The following is a 21,759-nucleotide window of genomic DNA, read 5'->3' as shown; positions in this document are numbered from 1 at the left end:
AGTGATGCATATGGAAGGCTAAGGCAAATGAATAATTTTGTTGTTTTGCAGACAAGGTGACAGGGAATTAGGATAGGAAAGAAGGGGACAGACTCTTGAGCAGAGTCTGTTGATAGGACAAGGGGAAATGGTTTTAAAAGAGGGATTTCAGACTAAGAGATTTAGATTAAATGTATAGGGAAGAAGTTTTTTGCAGTAAGAGTGGATTGGCACAGGCTGCCCAGAGGGATGGTGGTGCCCCATCCCTGCAGACCCCCAAGGTGACAGAGCTCTGAGCTCCTGATGGAGCTGTAGGTGTTCCTGCTCATTGCAGGGGAGTTGGACCAGATGGCCTTCAAGGATTCCTTCCAACCTTTAATGGTTCTAGGATTCTGTGATATGCTGGGCTTTCTTCGATCTATGTCAGATTGTTGATCATCAAAATTAGGATTGTTGATTTTGGCTCGTAACCAGGTCTGGTAAACAAATAGGAAAAATGATGGTAAGCACATCAAAATTCTTATGTTATTCCAGGTATAAAAGTTTCGATGATCAGCTGAATTATTTGCATGTGATTTGAAAAGAAATGATTCTTCTTTTTGCTAGCAGTGGAGGAAAAAAAATCTTGGAAATGTCTTTTGTAGATACAAGGTAGAGTAATGCATTTTAGCTTAGAAAAATTGAGGTTACTGCAGGAATTTGACTTGCTGAAAACCTTTCCTGGCTAACAAAAGCATAGCCTGCACTGTGCAGAACTGCATTCCGGAAGAAAAGCTAAAGACAAAAATGGGTATTTCTTGTTTGTCTCTGTAGTAGAACGAAAACATTGGGTATTTCTACAGAGGTGTAAACTGATGTGTTTATCTGAAAGAAGCAAAAGCAGTCTCTGCCTATGAATTGAATTTTTGACAAACCATGAACTCAGTAAACACACCATCAATGACTTTTTGTCATCTTTTAGTGTTGTCCTAAGGACCATAGATGTTACAATGCAGTGCTAGGATACAGGGTTGCTTATAGACTGTAATTGAGCAACCCAAAAATAAAGGCTTTATAATTGATAATGGATTCTGTGAAATGCATGTTTTTAATGGCTTAGCTGCTAAGGATTATATTCTTAATATTTGTGCAAATCCATGTAAGTCACAGAAATAGGAGGTTTCACAGCGAGAACAAAATGCTTAATTAAGGCTTTGCTCATGGTACCATGTATGGCTCTCTCTCACCATGTGGGCCTGGAGGAAGGCAGGGAACAGCTGCAATTCTGTGTAGACATTGGTGCCACATGGTCGTAGCATGCAATGTGGAAGAAGGAAGGAGAAAAGAGAAATCTATGCTTTGTGGGCTGCTACCTTATAACATTTGTTACTGGCAGCAGAACCATATAGTTAGTGTCAATAAGCAACTGCCCACAAACTTCCTCTTCTGTTTTTTCTCTATTGTATTTTTAAGAAGATTCTCTGCTCCTGCAGTGAGTTACTGTATTTCTGTATTTACAGTTCATCAAGTTATCACTGCATGTAGGTCCAGGCCTTTGCAGTAGTGACAGAATGTGTCTGGTGTTGGTTAACGGCTGCCTGTTGGATCGTGTCCATGCTGCTTTCTGAGCTACACATGTGCTTAGATCCTTCAGCTGGTGGGTCAGATGATAACTGATCAGGAAAAGGGTAAACCACAACACTTTAAGGAAAGGATTTTTGTTGCTCTCTGTACTGTGAAAATGGAGAAATGCTAGAATTTCTCTCCAGTAATCTGTGAGCTCCCAGACAGCAGGTAGTGCACCGCGTCATGTTGCAGCACACAGCATGGCAGTGCCATCCGATGTGTGTGTAGCCAGCAGCTGCTGTTAGCTTAGGGTCAGGTGGTCCAAGAGAGAAATGTCTGGCGTTCTCTTTGATGACTCTGGGATTTACACAAGCTTATTCAGGTTATAACAAGCCAATAAAATGGTGGTTTTTCAGCTGCAACAGAAAAGAAATCTGTTTGTATTTGTGATGATGGGCAGTGACCGCACATCATCTCAGAGTCCCGAGTGGCATCCCCTCTCCTTTCCATCTGCACAGGGGAGATGAGTATGGGAAATCTGATTTTCATCTTTCATGGTTACAAGTGCCGTTTCACTGCTTTTCCTACATCTTGAATTTAAAACATCTGTTCTTACGACACAGTGGAAAAGGCTACATCATTTCTGCATGTGAAGTTCAAGAGGCCGAAGGCAGATCAAAGAGGCTCAGAATTGTGCATTCAGAGTTGCGTGGCTACAGATGTGTAGGAAATTTCTTGGAGTTCATGGGTGCATTTCAGTGGGGAAAAAAAGTCTCATGAATATGCAGGTTTTTCCATGACATCACAAACCCCAGCGTTAGGCCTGGATTTGATCACCAGGCACTCTGGAAACATCAACAAACTACCTGACCAACATTTTCTTTGGCTTTTGAGCAGCTTGGATGATTTAGCTGCACATTCTGGAAGAAGTATTGAGCCTAGCAGGACATGCAGCTTCACTGTGTAAGTGAGGTTTGACTGAGTCCATGATTCTCTTGTGGTTGGTTTTAGTATTGGGCAGTTTGCACGCACTGTCAACACCAATGGAAAATGTTGCTTTTGACTTCACAGCAATTGCTTCTTAGTGAAGATTTTGCACAAATTTCAGTATTAGAGTGGCTTTTGAAATGGGTGTTTCACATTTGGTGGATTGCTTCAGCTGTAAATTGCCAAGTCATCTGTAGGGGCCTGAACTTGTAACTTGTCTCCTGGTAACATGAAGTTTTGGGCTATCCTCTTGCAGTTATGTCCTTTTCATAATAAAATACATTGTAAGAGACAGTGACCCTGAAAAATTACATGCATTAAGTTTTCTTTTATGGTTTTTAGGCTTTAGGTGTACTAACATTCAAACTTTTTTCTGCATTATTTTTAATATACATTAATTTCATTTTTTTCATTCTGTAGTTAATATATTGCACGTTGGAGGTGCCTGTCACCTCTTCATAGTCCTGCCAAGATAGTACAGCCCTTATCTTCTCTAATTCCTCAGGAGTTCTTTGGCTTCCTTCTTGTTCCTTGTGATTGAAATTGACCAATAACTCATTTCTACCTACAGGAAGCTCTTTTACCAACTGGGAGCTTAGATTTTCCTCTCTGCTTACATGCCTTCCCCAAATCAAGCACTGCAAAAATGTGCATTTCATCTACCATTGCCTCTTAACAAATCAGATTAAAAGTAATACATTTTTAAGAAAAAAATCTCTTTATGAGAAAGAATAAATCCAATAACTGTACAAGATAAGATTTCCATCAATATATCTGGTGAAATGTGTGAAAATGCAGACTGTAAGTTGGGTGAGGGCCTTGATTTTCAAAATGAACAAGGCTGTGTGGATTTGAATCTAAGATTTAGACATTTTTCAGACCAGCATATGAGTACAGACACAGGATGGGCAGAATTTTTAACAAGTGAGAATCAGGCAGTTTTGAATAAGAACAAATGGAAGTTAAATGGCTTTCATGCAAACTTCATTTTTGTTTTCAGTTTGGGAGCGGAGGATGCGCTGAGCCGTATGCAGTTGTGCTCTCTGTATATCTCACCCTTCCTCCCCTTCCTTGATAACTTTGAATCTGATGGCAAGTTTCAACCAAATTTCACTGAATTCTGCAGAATCTTGCCTTGGAGACTTCAGCCTCTTCTTCCACGCTTTGCGTTGTGAGAGCCCACTGCTGAGTGGGGGAGAGCCTGGGGTTATCCTGGCCTGTAGCCAGGAGGCACAGAGCGCCAGCAGGGCCTGATTGCTGTTGGCTGGGGCAGTGAGGTGGCAGCGAGGTGCGGAAGGGGCAGAGATAACGGTGCTGGGATGGGGTGTGTGGGAGTGCGGGGACAAAGCAGTCCATAGGAAACCAGGTGTCATTTGCTGCTCATGGAACAACCTGTTTTTTCTAAATCTTCCTTGTAGTCCAAAGGCTGCGCAGTAGAGGTAAGTGCGCATGGAGCAAGCACATCAGTAAATGCTACTCTTCAGCTTCTAATCGCCCTTTCACCTTGCCTTCTTAAGAGCCCCTCTCTCAGTCCTTTTAAATGCCACCTGAAAAGCTCTTCTCCTTTGTCTGTGCCCCTCAGATTTTCTCCTTTTGCTGCTCTGCGACTGTTAAGCTTTGCATATAGCTATTTCTAAAGCCCTAACAACCACTTCATTTATTTAGGATTTTTAGTTTGTGATTCTGTAATTCTATTGTGGAAATAAATCTGTGATGCTTTTATGTGAAAGCTATGCTATACAAAATATTTGTTTTTTCCTAAATTATATTATTATTTTCTCCTGTAACGTTAGGCATGGTGGCAAGATTTTGGAAAGTTGAATTAACTGGTGATGTGCAGTACATTCAACCTATGCAATGGCGGATGAGAATGCCTCCATTTAGGGGGAGGATCATCTCATCCTTGGATGGTGCTCAGATTCCTTTGTGTGTGTAGTCAGTGACTCCCCATGAAATAGAAGATTAACCACGCCGTGATATGAATGCATGGCTTTCTAGTAATGCAGTACGTTGTGGAAAAGCAGCGTTGTCTTGTGAATTTGATGAATGAAATTATTAATGGTGATTATATGGACACTTGCTTCCAAAGGCCATCCCCTGGAAAGCACAGAGTGAAGCCATGTGAAGGTGATCTGCTCTTCTGTTTTTAAGAAGGGGATTTTTTTGGCAGTTGGTTGGTTTTTTTGTTTTTGTCACTAGAAAAAAAAAAGAAAAAGCATTTGTTTTTAAGGTGAAGATTTAATACTAATAACTGCAACTCTAGAAGAGCTGAAAATGGTAAAGTACTGAAAAGGTTCATCAGTGACTTGGAAAAACTTTAATAAGAATATTGTTGCAATGCGTTTGGATACTACTTCACATTTTTGTTGTGCTCTTATCAAATTGGATCTAGCCAGCATTTTCCTCTTGGCTCCCATATCCCACAGCAACACATAATTTAATAAGAGAAAGTAGGTCAGTGGCCTGAGAGAAACCAAACGTCTGCCGGGTCTCATGACTTTGTTACAGCAGACAGAGCTGGGCGAGCGTGTGTGCATGTAGACAGACAGAGAGTTAGAGCTAGATTTGTTTTAAAGACAAACAACAAAATAAGCAGCAATATGGATAACTTCATCTGTCAACTAAAGCTGTATCATAGAAACTCCTGGTAGAAATAAAAATATTTTTGTGTTCATACCCTTTACTCTTAAAAAAAGATTTTGAGCATCAAGTACATATAAAAAAAATCCCACTGTATTTACAGCTCAGATTATTTATGGAGTTTGGGAAATATCTGTGGGTAGTGTGAGCTGAATCGAAGTTGCATTGTTCCTCTTCAAGACACAATGCCTTCGCCTTATCTTCAGGTAGGGGTAATTTTTCTGCATCACCATCATAAATCAAACAGTGCTTGTCAGATGGTTCTGCTTGAGAGTCCTATGCCAAACATGAGAATACAATGGAGTCCAGGCTGAATGCATAAACGTTTAAATAAGTTCTGTGTTCGGATTGTTTTTGTAAATGTTCCCGTTCTTGCCAGGTCTGTACGTTAACAAAGGAGGACAACCGGAGAGTCGGGGTGATTCCAAGCGATGAGCAGCTCCATGTGTTACCTCTGTACAAAATTTCACAAACAGATGAATTTGGCACTGAAGAGGGATTGGAAGCTAAGATAAAAGCCGGAGCCATACAGGTGCTCACAGCGTTTCCCAGAGAAGTACGGATGTTAGCTGAGCCTCTGAGAGCTACAAAGAAAAAGAAACCTGACACGAGGAGGACCCCAAGTGAAAAGCAGCAATTAATGGATAAAAAATATTCAACACCAATAAAGCTGAAAACTGAAGCGCCAGAAAATCTCAGTAACACTTTGCATTGCTTAGGTGAGTGCTGCCCATCAAATTCAGCTGGTTTCTTCTGATACGGTGTTGTGACTCAGCCATCTCAGGGGGAGGAAAAGCTCCTTCATAACTCTTTGTTAGTTTTTTTTTCAACATACTTCCATAATGGGCATCTTAGGGGCTAATGAACAAGTTGTAGTTGATATTCTATTGGCAAGGGAAAAAGCAGGTGAAGTTTGTGGTGGTGTGTTAGCAATCGTGAGTAATGATAATGAACTAATGAAATGTTTTGAAGACCCCATATTCTGATAAATAATGCTAGTAGAAGCATCTTGAAATACTGTTCTGGGAATGTTTATCTAAAGAACAGATATTAAATTCCATCATTTAAAAGTACAAGAACTGCTGTCTGCTTTGTATGAAAGAGAATGGCTTTCTGACAATCTGAGCTGAAGAGCGTTTCCTTCTGATACTTTCAGTGACACGGATTCTGCCACAGAGCAAGACGCTTGCCAAAAAAAAATAATAGTAACACAACAGTAAACTTTTGTTAAATCAAACAATGCTTTTCACATTTTTCCTTGAAATACTGTCAGGAGGGTGAGAGCTAGATGCTTTTTGCACCTAGCTTTCTGTGTCACAGGAATGCCACTATGCCCACAGAGTCTTCTGAAGCCATATGTGCATGTGCAGCATAGAGCTGCTCCTTGACCAGTTACTGTGTGGTTGCTGCTGTACCTCAGGTCAGATTTTGGACCAGCATTTTGGAGAGCAAAATTCTTATGTGGGATTTTTTCAGTAATGAAAAGTAGAAAAGAAAGGAAACCATGGAGTAAACTGATTACAAGAGAGGAAACAAATCTATGGCATTAAAATACAGGCTGTCTACCTTTGAGGAAGTATAGTGGAGTCTTAGCCTACCTGCTGTAATTTTAATTCATGAGATATATGATGATAGATTTAATGTAAGGAATGATAATCAGATATATTTAGAAAAGTAGCTACACTTTCTAGGAAAAAAATTGCAAACAAAATCAGTCTAATTGACATGTCTGTAATTTGTATTCTGTACCCTGATTACACGTTTCTCTCGGCAGAATCAGGGCAACAAATAAGGTTTTGCATAGAGCAAGATGGAATAATTAAATCCTAGGAAATTAGACAGACACTGAGTTAATCTTCATGCTTCAAGTCTGGGAGATGCAGTCCAGGCTCTGAAACAAATATAAAGGTTCTTCTCAGGCCGAGGACATCATCCAACTCCAGTGCAGTGATTAATAACTTCCAGAGTGCTCCGGGTGGACTGGAAGTCTTGGAAGGATGAGAGGACTCTGGCTTTTGAAGGAGTTGTGAGATTGTTTGACTCACTGGAAAGTTGTTATGAAACGCTGAAATAGCTACCGACTGTCTACCTGCATGTGACTCTGTAGTTAAGGCTTGACTTCTTTATTTGAAAGCCATGCCTTGAGTTAATGGTATGCTGTCCAGAGTTTTGCTATATGCTTTGGGAATGTAAGATTCTCTTCCCTTAAACATACAAAAATGATTGAATAACTGCGTAAGCAAGTAAACTTCCATAATTTGTTTGGGCTTGAAATATTCAGGTAATTTAAAGGGGCTGCTGATAATAATAAGAGTGATGAAGAAATACTCAGAGGAGCAAGAAGGTTTTTCAGAGATGGAAAAATCAGAATATGAATTATAACATTTTGCTTCTATCATGAAAGCTTTTATCATGGAGATCATGACAGTGGAATCCCTGAAGATTCTGTAAGTGGAACACACAGTTTACGTCATTATTTCTGACTCTAGAAAGAAGTCAACTCAGTAAGCCCGAATCTGCAGATGGCACATATAGCTGCAGACAGCCAAGATTAATAACCAAAAGCATTTATGCACACTGTGTGTGCTTCCTGTACAGGGCAGTGGCTGAATTTCACTGTAAAGATCTCCGTTCTGCCTTTTGCTGAAAATGTAAATATCTGTAATTATGAATTTAGAGCATTATGGCATTAACTTACACGTACAGCTTTTTGCTATAATAGGGGATCAGTCCTTTGGTTGATCCTTTCCATTCTGCCAGTGGGAGGTGTCATTTTAGTCCTGCGAAATAATGAGTCTGGCAGAGATTATTAGGCTCATTATGAAAACAAATCAAACAGCCTATGAGACGGAGGAGCTGAAATTAGGCTATGCAGCAGTAATCACTCCTGATGGCAAACTGGAAACAATTCTTTAATAGTATAATAGCCCTCCATATGAGCAGTGGGCATCAGTTCTAGTCATACCTTATAAACATAAAAAAAAAAAAAAAAAAAAAAAGTTCAGGAAATAATGAAAGTATGGAAAAACTAAATTGGGGAAGGTTACTGCCTGTAGTTTTAGGTAAGCAGTGAACAGAGTACTGCTTACAGTTTCTTTAAGCACGTTAAATACTGCTGCTAAATTTTGTCCTAATTTGAGAAGAAAGGAATGCATGTATTGGAAAGGAAAAAAGGAACGATGAACAGTGTCTGTGCTTACTCAGTTTACAGGTGAGTACAAGAGTTTTAGAGTGTTGGTTTTGCTTTTTAAATGAAAAAGATATGGAAAACATGCAGTTAGATGAGAACTGTTGTACTTGCAGTCACTGTCATTCGTGTTTTAGGCCATGTGAAGTCAACACTCTTTAGTGTTGGCCTGGGGGGATTTTGGAGTCACAAGGCTGGCTATTTGGTATTGTCCATTACTATTGCCCAATATCCATGTAATATTTGGAAGAGATTTAACCATCATTTCAAATTCAGTACTGTATTCTCAGCTGGAAAGAGAGATCCCTGTTACCTGTCAGATTATAAATGCATGTCTTCATTATACACAGAGCTGGAAATTGAGAAGTGATAAGGCAGGATTATCTTCTTTTTTTACCTAGCAGCAAAGATGGTAGCGAGGAGGACCTTTATGGCGCTGCAGCCAGCTTAGGTCTGCCTGGGAGTAGAGCATGCCTATGTGAAGACGTAGTCTGGATCCAAGATCTGCCAAGTCTTTTGTAGAAATGCTGTATGTTCAGTAGGGCTCATATATCATGAACTCCACTCAATATCAAGCAGAGCAACTTGTAATTTTTACATTTATGCTCATGCTGAGAGCTTTCAAAATCCTAAACTGATACAAAATACAGAGTAAAGATAAAAACCATACATCCTGTTTTATCCATCATTAACCACATTATTCTTTAAGACTAAACTTTAAAGATGGCAATGTTATTTTTGTCTCCATAAATATCAGCAATTCTTCTTGGCCTTTGTTGGATAGAACGGGGGAGCCAGCTGCTCAGCTGCCCACAGCAGAGAAGTACTTAAGCCAGCAGATCCTGTTTCTGGAGAGAGATGCCATCTGAGCTGAACCTGTACTGTTTCCTCTATCCAGACGTTTGAATTAACTTCTGTTTATTAAACACCTGTAATATTTTCTTCCTAATCAAAACATTCTCTGACTTTGGTTTGATCTTACGTCCAAACGAATGTATAGCTCTCTGTATATTATCAAAATAAATACAGTTTTGTATCTTTCTAATATGCATATTCCCTATGTAGAGAATATTGATTCCAACTGATGCTGTTAAATGTAGCTTCAGTGTCCCAGATGGGTCGCTAGTGGGAGTATATTGCTAAGCAAGTAAAAACAGCAAAACAGTAGGAAATTCTTTTTCACAACAGGATTTGTGGCAGTGCAAGATGCCATTTGAATTACCATTTTCCACATTTAGTTAAAAGTTAAACCAGCACAAAACCCAATCCAATTTAGAAATTAATTAAGTTGTGTTTTCAATTGAAACAAAATGCACCTCCCCAAATTGTCCTTTCCCCTGAGACATTGCTGCCTCTGTTGCCTCAGATCCCACCTCCTCTCTTCCGCTAACTGTGCTGCTGCCTCAATCTCTGCCCCTTTACCCGCAGAGCAAGGAGCTTCTGGCAGGCGATGAGGAGTTTGCTGGACTTGCTGCCTGAGTGCTTGCTGGAAGTATATTTTCAGAAAACAAAGGTCTCTCTAAAGAGATGATGGACAGTGCTATTCTCAAGCACTGCATTTCAAGTCTTTTGAAGGAAGGCATTGTTCTGGATGTGTTTTGTTTTGTTTTGTTTCTTAATTAAATGAAATGCTTTGAGTTTGATTTCATAAAAAAAGAGTTGATGCAGTTTCCTCATGTTGCCCTCAATTATAGAATTTGTATACTAACACTTTCCCTTTTTTTCCCTCATTCCTGAAAGAATACTGAAAGAATATTTTTTTAATCCATCACTTTTAATAAATTAGTAGAAGAGAAAATAGTTCTTCTATATTTGGTAAAGCAGTTAAACATTGAGTATTTATGGAACAAAGAAACAGCGCTGACAGAACCGATCCTTTATGAGAATGTAGAAGAACTCAGTGATGCAGCTTTAGGGTGCCGATGCAAAGCCCATCAGTCCATGGAACTGTTTTCCACTGTTCTGTGGACTCTGGCTGAAACTCATTACCAGAATGAGTTGTTTGACACAATTCTCTTCCACAAATGAGCAGAATTGCAGAGACCGAGGACTAGAAACTGGGAGCTGACGTAAACCAAATAAGTGATCCCCCCAGAAATTTGAAATAATGAATGTCTGCCAATTAGATGCAAGACAGAGCAAATCACACGCTGCGGCTTGAATTTACCTGCAGTTTGTTGCCAGATATGTTTTAATTCTAAGCGGTTAGATGCTAATGCACAAACTGTACATTCAGTAACTTCCTTTTCTGTGATGGTCAGGATCTGTTAAACATGTTTTCTCCTCTAATAAGCTGGGGGTCGATCATTTTTGTTGTTTTGCAGGCTTAGTTTCAGACATACATTTCAGCAGCCACAGCAGATACCTAAAATCTTCTGTGCACTGCTGCCTGCAAGAGGGAGCATTGCTGAAGGTAGGCAGCAGCTGCTGGGCGGCGTCTGCGTGAGCTGCAACTGAGCACTGAATTGATTTTACCTGTTTATTTTATCCACCCCTCTGTGAAATACCTTTCTATTCTATATACCAACAGTCTGGCTGGAAAAGGTTAAGGAAGTAATTCAGCAAGGTAATTATGTGTGTAGTTTTAAGTTAAAAATCACCATTTTGAAAAATGTGTAGCAAGCATGAAAATACCATCAAAGGTATGTTTGATTAACCGAAGAAAAGTACTTACACTTTGGTGTGCATTTCTTTTAGGGAACAAAGCAGATGCTTTAAAACCTGGGATAAAAACGGAGACTTCTGATCACCTCTGTGCCATGAAACATACTTCAAACACTACTAAAAATTGCTCCTTGTTAAAACAATATACGGCTTCCTCCCCTTTTAAGGTGGATAGTTTACATCCTTATTCATCGTTAGCACATAAGCCTGGCATAACAGCAGTGACTAATATTCAACAAGATTTTTCAGTTCCCTACGGGTATTTTGAATGCAGTAGTAAGCAACCTCACGTGACACCTTATATTAATTGTAAGAACTTTGATGTGTCTGTCAAAGATTATACTGGAATTTTGCTGAATGATAAGATGAACGGTGTGCCGCCAATTCTTCCAGAGGTCACTGCTCCAGGCCCCCCAGCCCACAAAGATCCCCCACCCAGTATACTTGAACATCAGCCAGACAAGCAGAATTGTCAGCCTCAGTCAGACAGTTCTCCTTCTTCACAGATGATCGGCTCTTGCGATCTGTCAGTACCGTTAAGCTCTCCAGCAAAGGACGCAGTTGGAAATGAAGCTGACTGTTCCCACAGGTGCCCGGTGGAGAAGGGTGGCTCCCATCGAGAGCAGATGTGTGATTTTGACTGCATTGACGAAAAGCAGAACAGCGCCCTGGGACAACAGACTGATTCTGAAGAAAAGGCCGAGGAAATGTGGTCAGACAGCGAGCACAATTTTTTGGATGATGACATCGGCGGCGTAGCTGTGGCACCTTCTCATGGTTCTATCCTAATCGAATGTGCGCGACGTGAACTCCACGCTACCACACCTATTAAAAAGCCCAACCGCAATCATCCCACGCGGATCTCCTTAGTTTTCTACCAACACAAAAATTTAAATGAGCCAAAACATGGTTTAGCCATGTGGGAAGCAAAGATGGCTGAGAGGGCGAAAGAGAAAGAAAAAGAAGCAGAGAGATTAGGAACAGAGAATACCGAACTGAACTCCAGCAGCAGGAAAACAAAGCAAACAAGTGAAAACAGAGAGATTTTTTATGAAGACAACGAGTTCAACCAAATTCCATCACGCAGAGCATTAACAGTAACTAAAGATAATGTAATAACAGTATCTTCTTATGCCCTTACCAGAGTTGCAGGGCCTTACAACCATTGGGCATAGGCTTTAGTATCAAATGCCTCCTCTTGGTGCAGCGTTACGCAGTGTTTCTTTAAGGTGCTGTTAAAGAACAAGTCTTGTGTCGTTTACTATTTGCTCATCTCAACCATTTTAAGGCTGAGGTAAAAAAATAAAAAAAAAAAAAGAGGGGGATTTCTTCTTAAACTGTGACTTTAACATTTGGTGGTGCTCAAGCACATTTTAAGCAAAAAAAAAAAAAAAAAAAAAAAAAAAAAAAAGTTGTATAGTTTTAATACATTCTAAAAAAAGATTTTGTTTAGGTTATTAACCTTGATTGAAATCATTCAGTTTATTACCTTTAGGAATTTATATTTTGGTGCTTTAAATCAAGTCTGTTTACTACAAAAATCATTTATAGGGATTTTAACAGGTTCACATTTTATGGTGTTAAATCAAGTTATACAGTAATAGCTCTACACAGCTCTTGGTGCTTAACCACATCAAACAGTTAAAATAAATAAGCTGAATTATTACTTCATGGTGCCATTGCTTTAACAACTTCCAACCATTGCTATGTAGTACAAATTGCAGAGAAACCTTTTAGAAAACCAATGATTCTTTTTCTCTAGATTTGTCCTTCCACATGAAATGAAGTTATTGGCAAAGATGGCTGGAAGTTGTTTTTAAGCTGTAAATATATATTTTAAAAGCACTTTCTATTTTTAAAATTAACTTGAAATAGTATAGTATAAGGATCATATTGTCTAAGGTTTGTGCATACTCTACAGAAGAAATCATTTTATTCTTGCTGTGTAGAGTTCCATATTGTTACAGCTGCAGTATGTATGCTAATAGTATGTGATTGTTTTTAGACTTGCCCTTTTTTGTGGAAGATTTTATTACATATAAACAACTTATAAAGTGCAGAAACATTTTATTATTTGAAAGAGAGTGTGCAAACATGAAATTAGGAGACATCAATACGTGTGTTGCTATTGAGGAGTTACGATTTTTGTTTTTTTAAAGGCAGCATTTGTTACGATTTCTTTGAGCAATAAGTGCATAAGTCTCATTCATTTGGAACATTATAAGTTAACGTGACAACCAAATGTTCCTAAGACCTCAGGGGTAGAATTGTTTTGGGATAAAGAATACCCCCTAGAGTTGCCTTATTCTATTCTGAAAAAATATATATATTAATTTGAGGAAAATATAAAGGAAGCGTTGAAAAAGAATAACATTTCTAATATTTAACAGCAAATTTTTCATTGAGAAAACCCATCTGCAGTGTTCACCAGCTAAGTTCAGGTTTTTTACAAAAACGTTTTGTAAATTGTTAAATGATTTATACATTCTGAGTAGAAAAGGTTGTATTCTTCCTTCCAAGCATATGAATTTTGTTTTCCGGTTCTCTTGGAGAAGTGTCATATCATGGAACCAGTATTTGCCAAACCAGAGAGAAAACAGGCACTCCATTGCTTTTAAATGCTGTAGCATCCCACTCTTCTTTCTGATTCTCCTCTCCTATGTATTTCCTTTTAAAACTTATTTATTTAAACAAATTACCAAATGACAATGTTAGCTAAGGACTGACCTCATCCTGCAGCTTCCTCCACGAGAGCAGTTCCACGTAGCCCTACCTGCCAGTCCGAGCGAGGAGCGCTGCTCAAGCCAGGCCTCCTCTCCGGGCTGAGAGCTGCAGGATCAGGGCCCAGAGACAAAGCTGTACCTTAAGTCTGCCTCAGAGTCCTCCCAGCTGGGTAAACCCAGGGCTTAACGAGGTTAGAGTTCTCCCGTGTGAAGGTATACTAATAATATACTTGATATTGTTATACTGTAGTGGTGCTGTAACAGAGGAACATGAATTTTCTAGGTCTCCTTTATTTAAAATCTAGACAAGGTGCTTTTTCCTTGAAAAGTTGAGCTGTAAATGGAATGTTTACAGTTTTGGTACGAAAAGTACTTAAATGGTGTTTTTAACATATAGTGCCAGTGAGGACCTTGGTGATACAAATACGTAAATACGGCTGTAGATCATTGAGACTGTTCTCCTGTATAAATGTATACACATGTCGTGTTTGCAGGAGCAAGGTCTGAAGTAGCAATCACTATATAATGACCTGGGGTTCAATTGCACAGATTCCTGTCGAAGTCAGCAAAAATACTGATGGCAGATGATGGCTGAATTGAACCCATTCTTTGCATCTTAAGTAAAATTTGTAAAAACCGGGTATGCTGCAAAATCTTAGTTCAGAGCTTAATATTAGTTCAAATAGAGGATATGAAGGGATTGTAAATAATAATAAGACAAAAACAATATTACACCATCATTTTGTACCAGCAGTTTTATGCTTCTTGACTACGTAATATACAGTATACATCAAATCACTATGGTATTTTGTGTGCCTTAGATTTCCATTTTGAAACTCATATTACATTTTTAGTGAGCCTAAGACTAGTAAGAACTCCAGCTGTCCATACAGGAAGTAGTGCTGTGTGTTCTGTAGCTGTTCCATTCACATATTTGCTATCTGGAAACCCTTGTCCAAGACCGTGAGCAATCATGTACAGGACATACTAGTTGATTGGTTTCACTGCCAGTGCTGATGGCTTTAATTTGTGTAATACAAATTGAAAATACCATTCAGCACTCGTATATGAGTAACAACTTTTCTACACAAAACAATGTTACAGAGCCATCTACTTATCGTTAGAAATGTTCCGATCGTTGAAGTGGATCAGTTTCACTTGAATCGCCCCCAGTAAATGTCCAGGTTTAAGTTATGTATTAATAGAAACTTCAAGATGAAAACGTTCCATTTAAAAACCAGCAGCTTTCCTCAAAGAAGTGAGAAAGAAGTGAAAGGTAGATCTGAAAGGATAACCTCCAAACAGAGCTCGTGGCAAGTCACTGCAAAAGTGACGGCACCAGTAGAATTTCAGCAAGTTCAGGTCTACCTTATTTGAAATGGCAGTTTTGAGAGAAAAGTTATCTTAACACAATAGTAATGCTATTAACTGATAGGTGCTAAAACTCAGAGTTAATACTTATTAAGATTACTTATATGAGAAATATATATCATCTGTACAATAGGTGCTCTTTCCTCAATTGTCTGTAATGTAACTACTTTCTCAGTGTGTATCTAACAGGCAGGTTAGCTGGCCACTTCTGTTTCCTGCTGTGGCACATAGCAGGTTGTGATTTAAGAAGTTAGTATTTTCTATTGCTGTACTGCAGTGTGAGAAATACAACCATTTACTGTTTTTACAACTGTGTGCTATTTATTGTAACATTTCAGAATATTTATCAGCCTCGTATACAAACTATGGTTTTGGTTGGGGTTTTTTTTTCTTGAGAAAGGTTATCATTTTTATAACAGTATTTGTCTGTTAAGCTTTGTGAATCTGTGGATGTATTGCTTTCCTTCACAGCTCACATTCCCACATTGCCACTTGCAATTTGCTCTTACCCCATAACAAAGTCCTTCCAGGGTGGCCGGATCAGAAACTGGATCCAAAGTTAACGTAGATGGCTAGGCCAGACCCACAGATTGTACTTGGTTTCTAACAGCTGGCATTGTTCCTGGCAGGAAAAAAAAAAACAATGGGTTCAGGTATGAGCAGCTGTTGGGATGTGGTTGCCTTTGGATCCTTTTTCACACGTACTCTAGCAACAACTGTCAAGACCCAACGTGGAACACCTTTGATTTTCTGGGAGAGATGTCTCTCAGCCCTTTCCCCATTGGGTCCAGGACCACCACCCCACCTTTACTGTGAAGGAGTGAGGAGAGAGTAGTGCTTGCTGCAGGAGCCAGTTCTGTGCAAGACACTGAGTCCTTCCTGGGTTACTGCAGTCATACCCGACTAAATACTGAATGTAACCCATAGAGGTTCTTTGTGTTACTGTTTGTAATGTGCCATCTTGCATTACAGAACACAGCAAAAATAATTTCTACGAATATTTTAGTCACAAGATCTAAAAAGCTTTGTAAGAACTTACAGATATTAGCTGCCTTTTGGCTGTAACAGTTGTATGCAGTTTTACTTTTTTTTTGCGAGGACTTTCTAAGCTAACTCTTTTACTTAGGAATAACTGCTATTAAAAGTCCTTATCTGACCTATGACAGTACTTCTCTATACTTAGAACAGGAAATAACTGTAGTATCTATAGTAACACTTTATGGTAAGCATGGGTAAATTATGACTTTGTTAATACTACAGATAATCAGTAACATACAACTGTTTGGATTCGTTTTTTTTTTTTTTTTAAATGCCTTTATAATATCATTGCAGTATTACTCTAAATCTGATGGGTTAAATTTGGGTCTCATTTGGGTCATTGCTGCAGACCTGTTGATTGCAATATGGTCATTTATCAAGCTTTCATGCAATTTTCATGCAATTTTAACTAAATGGATATGGGTAGAGTTGGCCAAAGTCAGTGCCAACTCAGACCCTTGCAATACTTCCACAATGAATAGCTCTTGCAAGGACGGATGCAGAGAGATTTGGAACCAATGTACTTCCTGTTAAATGCAGAGGTTATGTTGTCTGTAGCTCCGGAAGTAATTCCTGGTCTGTAGAGACAGTACCTTCACCTTGAGTTTCACACATGCGAGCAGATCTCTTTCAGACCTGTTTTGGGCTTAAGTTCTTATCAGCTTTTTAGACTTTTCTTATTTGATAGATTATCCAATGACAAATTTTAAGTGAAACCCGCTTAGTAAAACTACATCTTCATGATTTTACATTTAAAACGTATGGTTCCATCTTGTTCTTTAATTTCCTATGAAATTCCTCTCTGAAATCAGCTCATTTTATCAAGTAGTCATCAGCTTTATAATCTTTTCTTGAAACTATATATATAAGTACTCTCTTCTACTTCCCCCCCCCTTAACCCTCCCTCTAAATACTCTAACTTAGGCTAACGGGAAGAAATAACCACACCTTCATGTATACAAAAACCAAAACTGCATGTCTGCTTCTCACTTGCTATATGTAGCTACAGTTGTATTAATGCAGTGTTAAGTGAATTCGCTTTCAGGTCCACTGTGGCCATTAAAATTCAAAGTGAGGTCTTTGTGATGCATCTTCCATAAAATTGTTGGTGTTTTATTTCTTCTGTGTGAAAAATGTCTGCCCAGCTGTGCCCTGTGATCACTCTCTTAAGTAATTTAGAGATAAAGAACAGTCCAATCACATGTGGAAATACTGTCTGGCTTTCTTAATTTTTTCAGGCCATCTGACTTTCAGGAGAAAGTGAGAAGGAATATCTTACTTTAAAAAACAAAAAACAACTGCAGAGAAAGCCTGTGTTGACTGTTGTGACACCATGGTACTGCACTGCAGTCTGCATTGCAGAACTGTTTCCAACCAGTAAAAGGACGTGTCATTGTGTCCCACAGCTGTGGATGCATGAACGCATTCGTCCGCTTCCATAGTTCTTCTGGGGACAGTAATTGTTGCTTTGTTCTCTGCCTGAGTACATTGGTTTGTTGGAGGAACAATAAAAGAAAGCAAAAAACAAAGAGGAGAGGGAGAGTGTTGGTCAGTGTGTGTGTAGACAGCCATAGGCAAATAGGTAGTGGGTACAGTGCTTCTGAAACGGCTTTCTCTGTTCACATGGCGTGGTTGCTAGGGTACTTCTTTACACTGACCCTTATTTTGGTACCTCTAATTTTAAATACAAAAGCTTTTTAAAGTCCATGTTACATTTATGTCCTTCTTTAACATGAAATACAGAGGCTGCTTAGTGGAACAGTACACAAATTGGTTTCGGTGTCTTCTGCCGTGATCTGATCCATAGTCAGTTTTCACAAGTTGTCCACATGGTGCTTGAATATGTTGCTGCAAAATGTAGAGATTTACATGTGAGGTTTTCTCGGAGACCAAGGATTTCTAATAGTAATGTCTACTCAGGTGCCAGTAAACATAGAGGTCTTTTTTTTCTTCTAAGTTCTCATGGTAATGCAGTGTATCTCCCTGAGGAACACTTCATGTGATCGGTGTCAGTGGGTAGGCACTGCTTTCTGCCCTGTACAGACAGCGCTGAGTACTGGCAGCTTTCTCATCCCATGGTCTGTTTATGGATCATCTGTTGTGGCAAGCTGTCGGCCCTGGATGATGTTATAACCAGCTGCCAAATGCTTTAAGCACTTCCAGCTGCTCCAGAAGTCCTTCCTATCACTCTGCAGATCTGCTTCGGTACTCAGCAGCAGGAGTGCAGATGTCAGCCTGCTCATGCTTACTCCCCCACCTGCTACTGCTTTGCACGTTAGTCATCCGGCCTTCATCTCAGGAATATCATAAGAATGTATTATTCTTGTGACTGTTCCAAACTGTTTTCTTCATTCACCTTTTATTCTGTTTAAAGTAGCTCTATTTTTCTAAATTCATGTTCTGTCTTAGAGAATCCAGAGTATTGCAGTTGGATACTTTTTCATTCCAAGAAAGAAGGACATTTCAGAATCTTTCATCCATCAGTGTTTTCTTGCTTTTTACATGTTCTTCCAGTTAACTTCAGATCTCTTGCTGTAGCTGTTATGCTGTTGTTACGCATGCGTGCAGCTAAAGAAACCCTTTGCTCTCAGCCCTCACTCTCTAGAGTGGAAGATTTTTCTTCCTGTTGCTAGCACCTCTGTGAAGTGAGCCCTCTTTTCTTCCAAGTTACTCTGCCAACTCTGCCCAAGCCTTCACTCAAGGTCCGGCAGACCTTGCACCATCGTGAGAGGAGTGCTTGGAGTACTTCTTTACATCTCGCAGCTACGTTCTTGTGCAGAGGTTAGTTATCATCCTTGTGAGAAACCCCAGTATTGTGCAGGTGACGTGCCTTAACTGTTAGGACTGCTTGGGAAAAAGGAGTGGAACAATGGATTATTTTTTTTTATACTTTCTCTGTAACAGCAAGTGGAACTGATTGAGCTTGAGCAGAAAATAATTACATAGTGACTGCTTTTTATAGAAGGGTTTTAGGGGTGTTGCCATTGTCTTTCTGAGATTCAAAGGCTTTAGGATTCTTTTTCCAACCCAGTTCCCCAGTTCATCCCACTATTGTTTATGCTGCTTCACCACGTATTTGTGACTTCAGCTTGTAAAGATTAAGATTCTTCTTAATGCTCTTTTCTGAATTCTTCTAAAACAGCATATTTTCTTTTTTCTACTGGACCATTTTATATGTCATTTTTTGTGGACAGTTGTATGAAAATGCTAGAATCGTCCAGCAGTGTACTTGCAGTGAATGCAAGATTAGGGTGCTAAATGACTTACGTGAAGGTGACTTGTTCTGTATGGTGTGACAACGCTGTTTTTACCACTTTGCACACCCTTGCAGCTTTCCTCACAAAATGAGAGGACACAGGCTGTAGATCTGAACAACCTACACCTGTAAGCTTGGACAGATTTGTCAGCTAACCTACAGAGAGTTACCAGTTTCAGCAGATGAACTGAATTCCAAAGAGGTGCTGCTGCAGAGGTGTGAGGGAACGGCGAGGTTGATGTTCAGTATTGCAGTTGTCACCACAGAACATTCTAATGCTGTTGTGGAAAGTTTTGTGATCTTATCGATATTTTACATGTATGTCTGTAGTTTTATTACGTTGTAATGGAAAAGGGTCTAGGATCTGGGAATCTTTTTTTAAATTAAGAATGAAGGATTTGATTCTCCTTTATACCACTGTCCTTTGCACCATGTTGAAAGGACAGAGAGGCTGTAAATGAATGCCCACTGAGCCTACATCCTTTGGAGTACCCCATTATACTGATTGTGGTTAAAAGGTCATTAGTATAAATTGAAACTGTTACCCACAGATGTGTACAACCATGGGAAATCGATGTCTAGATAGCCCTATTTTGTGCATACTGCCAATTAACATCCAGATTGTTCTCAGCTTAGAAATACAGGTTGAAAAGAAATTTCTCTGACCTGTTTTGTAATGAATACTTACAAATTTGCTTATATTGGCTGTACATTTCCCCACTTTGTCTACAAAGAGAATGTGGTAGAAGATTTGTACCTCAAAATAATGATCTGGCCAGAAATCTCACGGAATTGTCAACAAGACTATTTCTAAGCTTAGGCAGTTTTTCTTTGCTCTTATTGTATTTGAACCTTTTACACAGTTACATAAAGTGGGGTTGTGAGAGTGTACCACAGTCCATGCCTTTCTGACGTAGTCCCCAGCAGGGTGTGTGGTGCTGTGTGATGTTGCCACGCTGGGATAAGTTTTGAGAGACAAAGCTAAAAACCAACATTCTGTGAGTGCCTGCTGTGTGGCACTGAAACTGCTGGCACTGCCCTGCTTGCTTGTGACATGCAGGGCTTCCCTTGCTGGCAGTGCAGTGCCGTCCTCCATACCCTTCTGACGAATATATATCTTTCAAAAAGATTTGAAGAAAAAAATCTTATGTTTTCATTTTTTTATTTTCTAAAATGCAGTGATACTGCAGAGCCTAACAGAAACACATTCTGTGCTAACTTTGTAGATGCCAGATCCATGCGACAGAAGTGTCTGAACATCACAAATCTCTTGTCCTGCGAACAAAAACCAACTGCAGGCAAGAAAAGCAAAAATATGATATCCCAACACCACTGAAAGAAACCCAGTTCTAACCAATACAAACACTTAGACGTTTTCAAATTCAACAATCAGTCTAAGGCAATTTGTTCGACTTAGAAGAGACAGCTCTTCATAATGTGACAGAATTATACCAGGTCGTAAATGCTGTTCAAAATCTGCTATCACAGAAGCATTAATTTTTAAGGACACACTGTACAAAAATGCTGTATACATGAATTCTTTCCCGATTTAAAAAATCAAAGGACTTAACAGTAAGCCAAAAAAAAAAAAAAAAGTATTTTCTGTCTTCTGTCCTTCTTCCTGTCTCTTTCCCTGTTTTTCTTTCTCTTTCCTTGGGATGCGTTTGATATTTATTTTTCAACTTTGAGGTTTTGCATTTTTTCATTTAACAACCTACTGTATTTAGATCTGAAACATAACTTTTATAAAGCAAAAGATGATGTACAGGGAGAAAAAAATCAGAAAGAAAAAGCACTTCATTATGTCACCGTATCTACAGGAAAAAGTGTGAAAATTACTTCTTTTCTCAAAAAATATCTGGGGCCTGATTCTTTCCTAGTATAACTGAGCATAGCTTCATGAGAGTGGTGGAGCTCTGAAGAGTTACACTAGCTGAGAAACTGAACCTTACAATCTTTGCAGACAAGGGAACCCTTACCAGCAGTACTTGAAGACTTGTGAGTTGTGACTGCATGTTACTTGAAAGATCTAATTAAGCTATGTTTTTTGGTGCAAGCAGTTGTTGTACATGATTTCATGTTTATGTAGCAAGATGCATTGAAATGTTGATACTAGTATTGAAACATACATGTAAAAATTGTTGTTGTGGAAATTGTCTGTTCTGTTCTATTTTTCTTGTGTGTCTCATCTGTTTAGAACGTAAACTTTCATTTTTTTTATTGTCCTAACTGAATAAGGCTAAATGAATACTGTAATTGAAAATATATTTTAAATCTTGTCATGAGTTTTTAAAAAGACTATTACAAATTGTATCATTCCTGATTACACAGAACTTTGTGGGTGGTTTTAAATAAATTTTATACTTCTA

The 21,759-nt window shown here is 39.0% G+C and overlaps 1 protein-coding gene across 6 annotated transcripts in view; it reads left to right on the top strand.

Moving 5' to 3' along the window:
• Positions 1–12,178, top strand: part of TET1 (tet methylcytosine dioxygenase 1) — a 64,010-nt gene extending 51,832 nt beyond the window's left edge. For 3 of the 6 annotated variants that reach the window (XM_052677981.1, XM_052677979.1, XM_052677982.1), the window contains 3 exons: positions 3,930–3,950; positions 5,531–5,870; positions 11,036–12,178. In XM_052677981.1, coding sequence (XP_052533941.1) covers positions 3,930–3,950; positions 5,531–5,870; positions 11,036–12,177 — 1,503 coding nt within the window. In that variant the 3' untranslated portion in view covers position 12,178. The remainder of the gene's footprint in view (positions 1–3,929; positions 3,951–5,530; positions 5,871–11,035) is intronic. The other 3 variants (XM_052677983.1, XM_052677985.1, XM_052677980.1) reach the window with 3 other exon arrangements.
• Positions 12,179–21,759: the final 9,581 nt, after the last annotated feature.

The sequence above is a fragment of the Tympanuchus pallidicinctus genome, unplaced genomic scaffold (genome assembly GCF_026119805.1).
Source record: "Tympanuchus pallidicinctus isolate F22 unplaced genomic scaffold, pur_lepc_1.0 scaffold16, whole genome shotgun sequence".
NCBI classification, from domain to species: Eukaryota; Metazoa; Chordata; class Aves; order Galliformes; family Phasianidae; genus Tympanuchus; species Tympanuchus pallidicinctus.
This window is presented reverse-complemented; position numbering and strand designations above follow the sequence as displayed.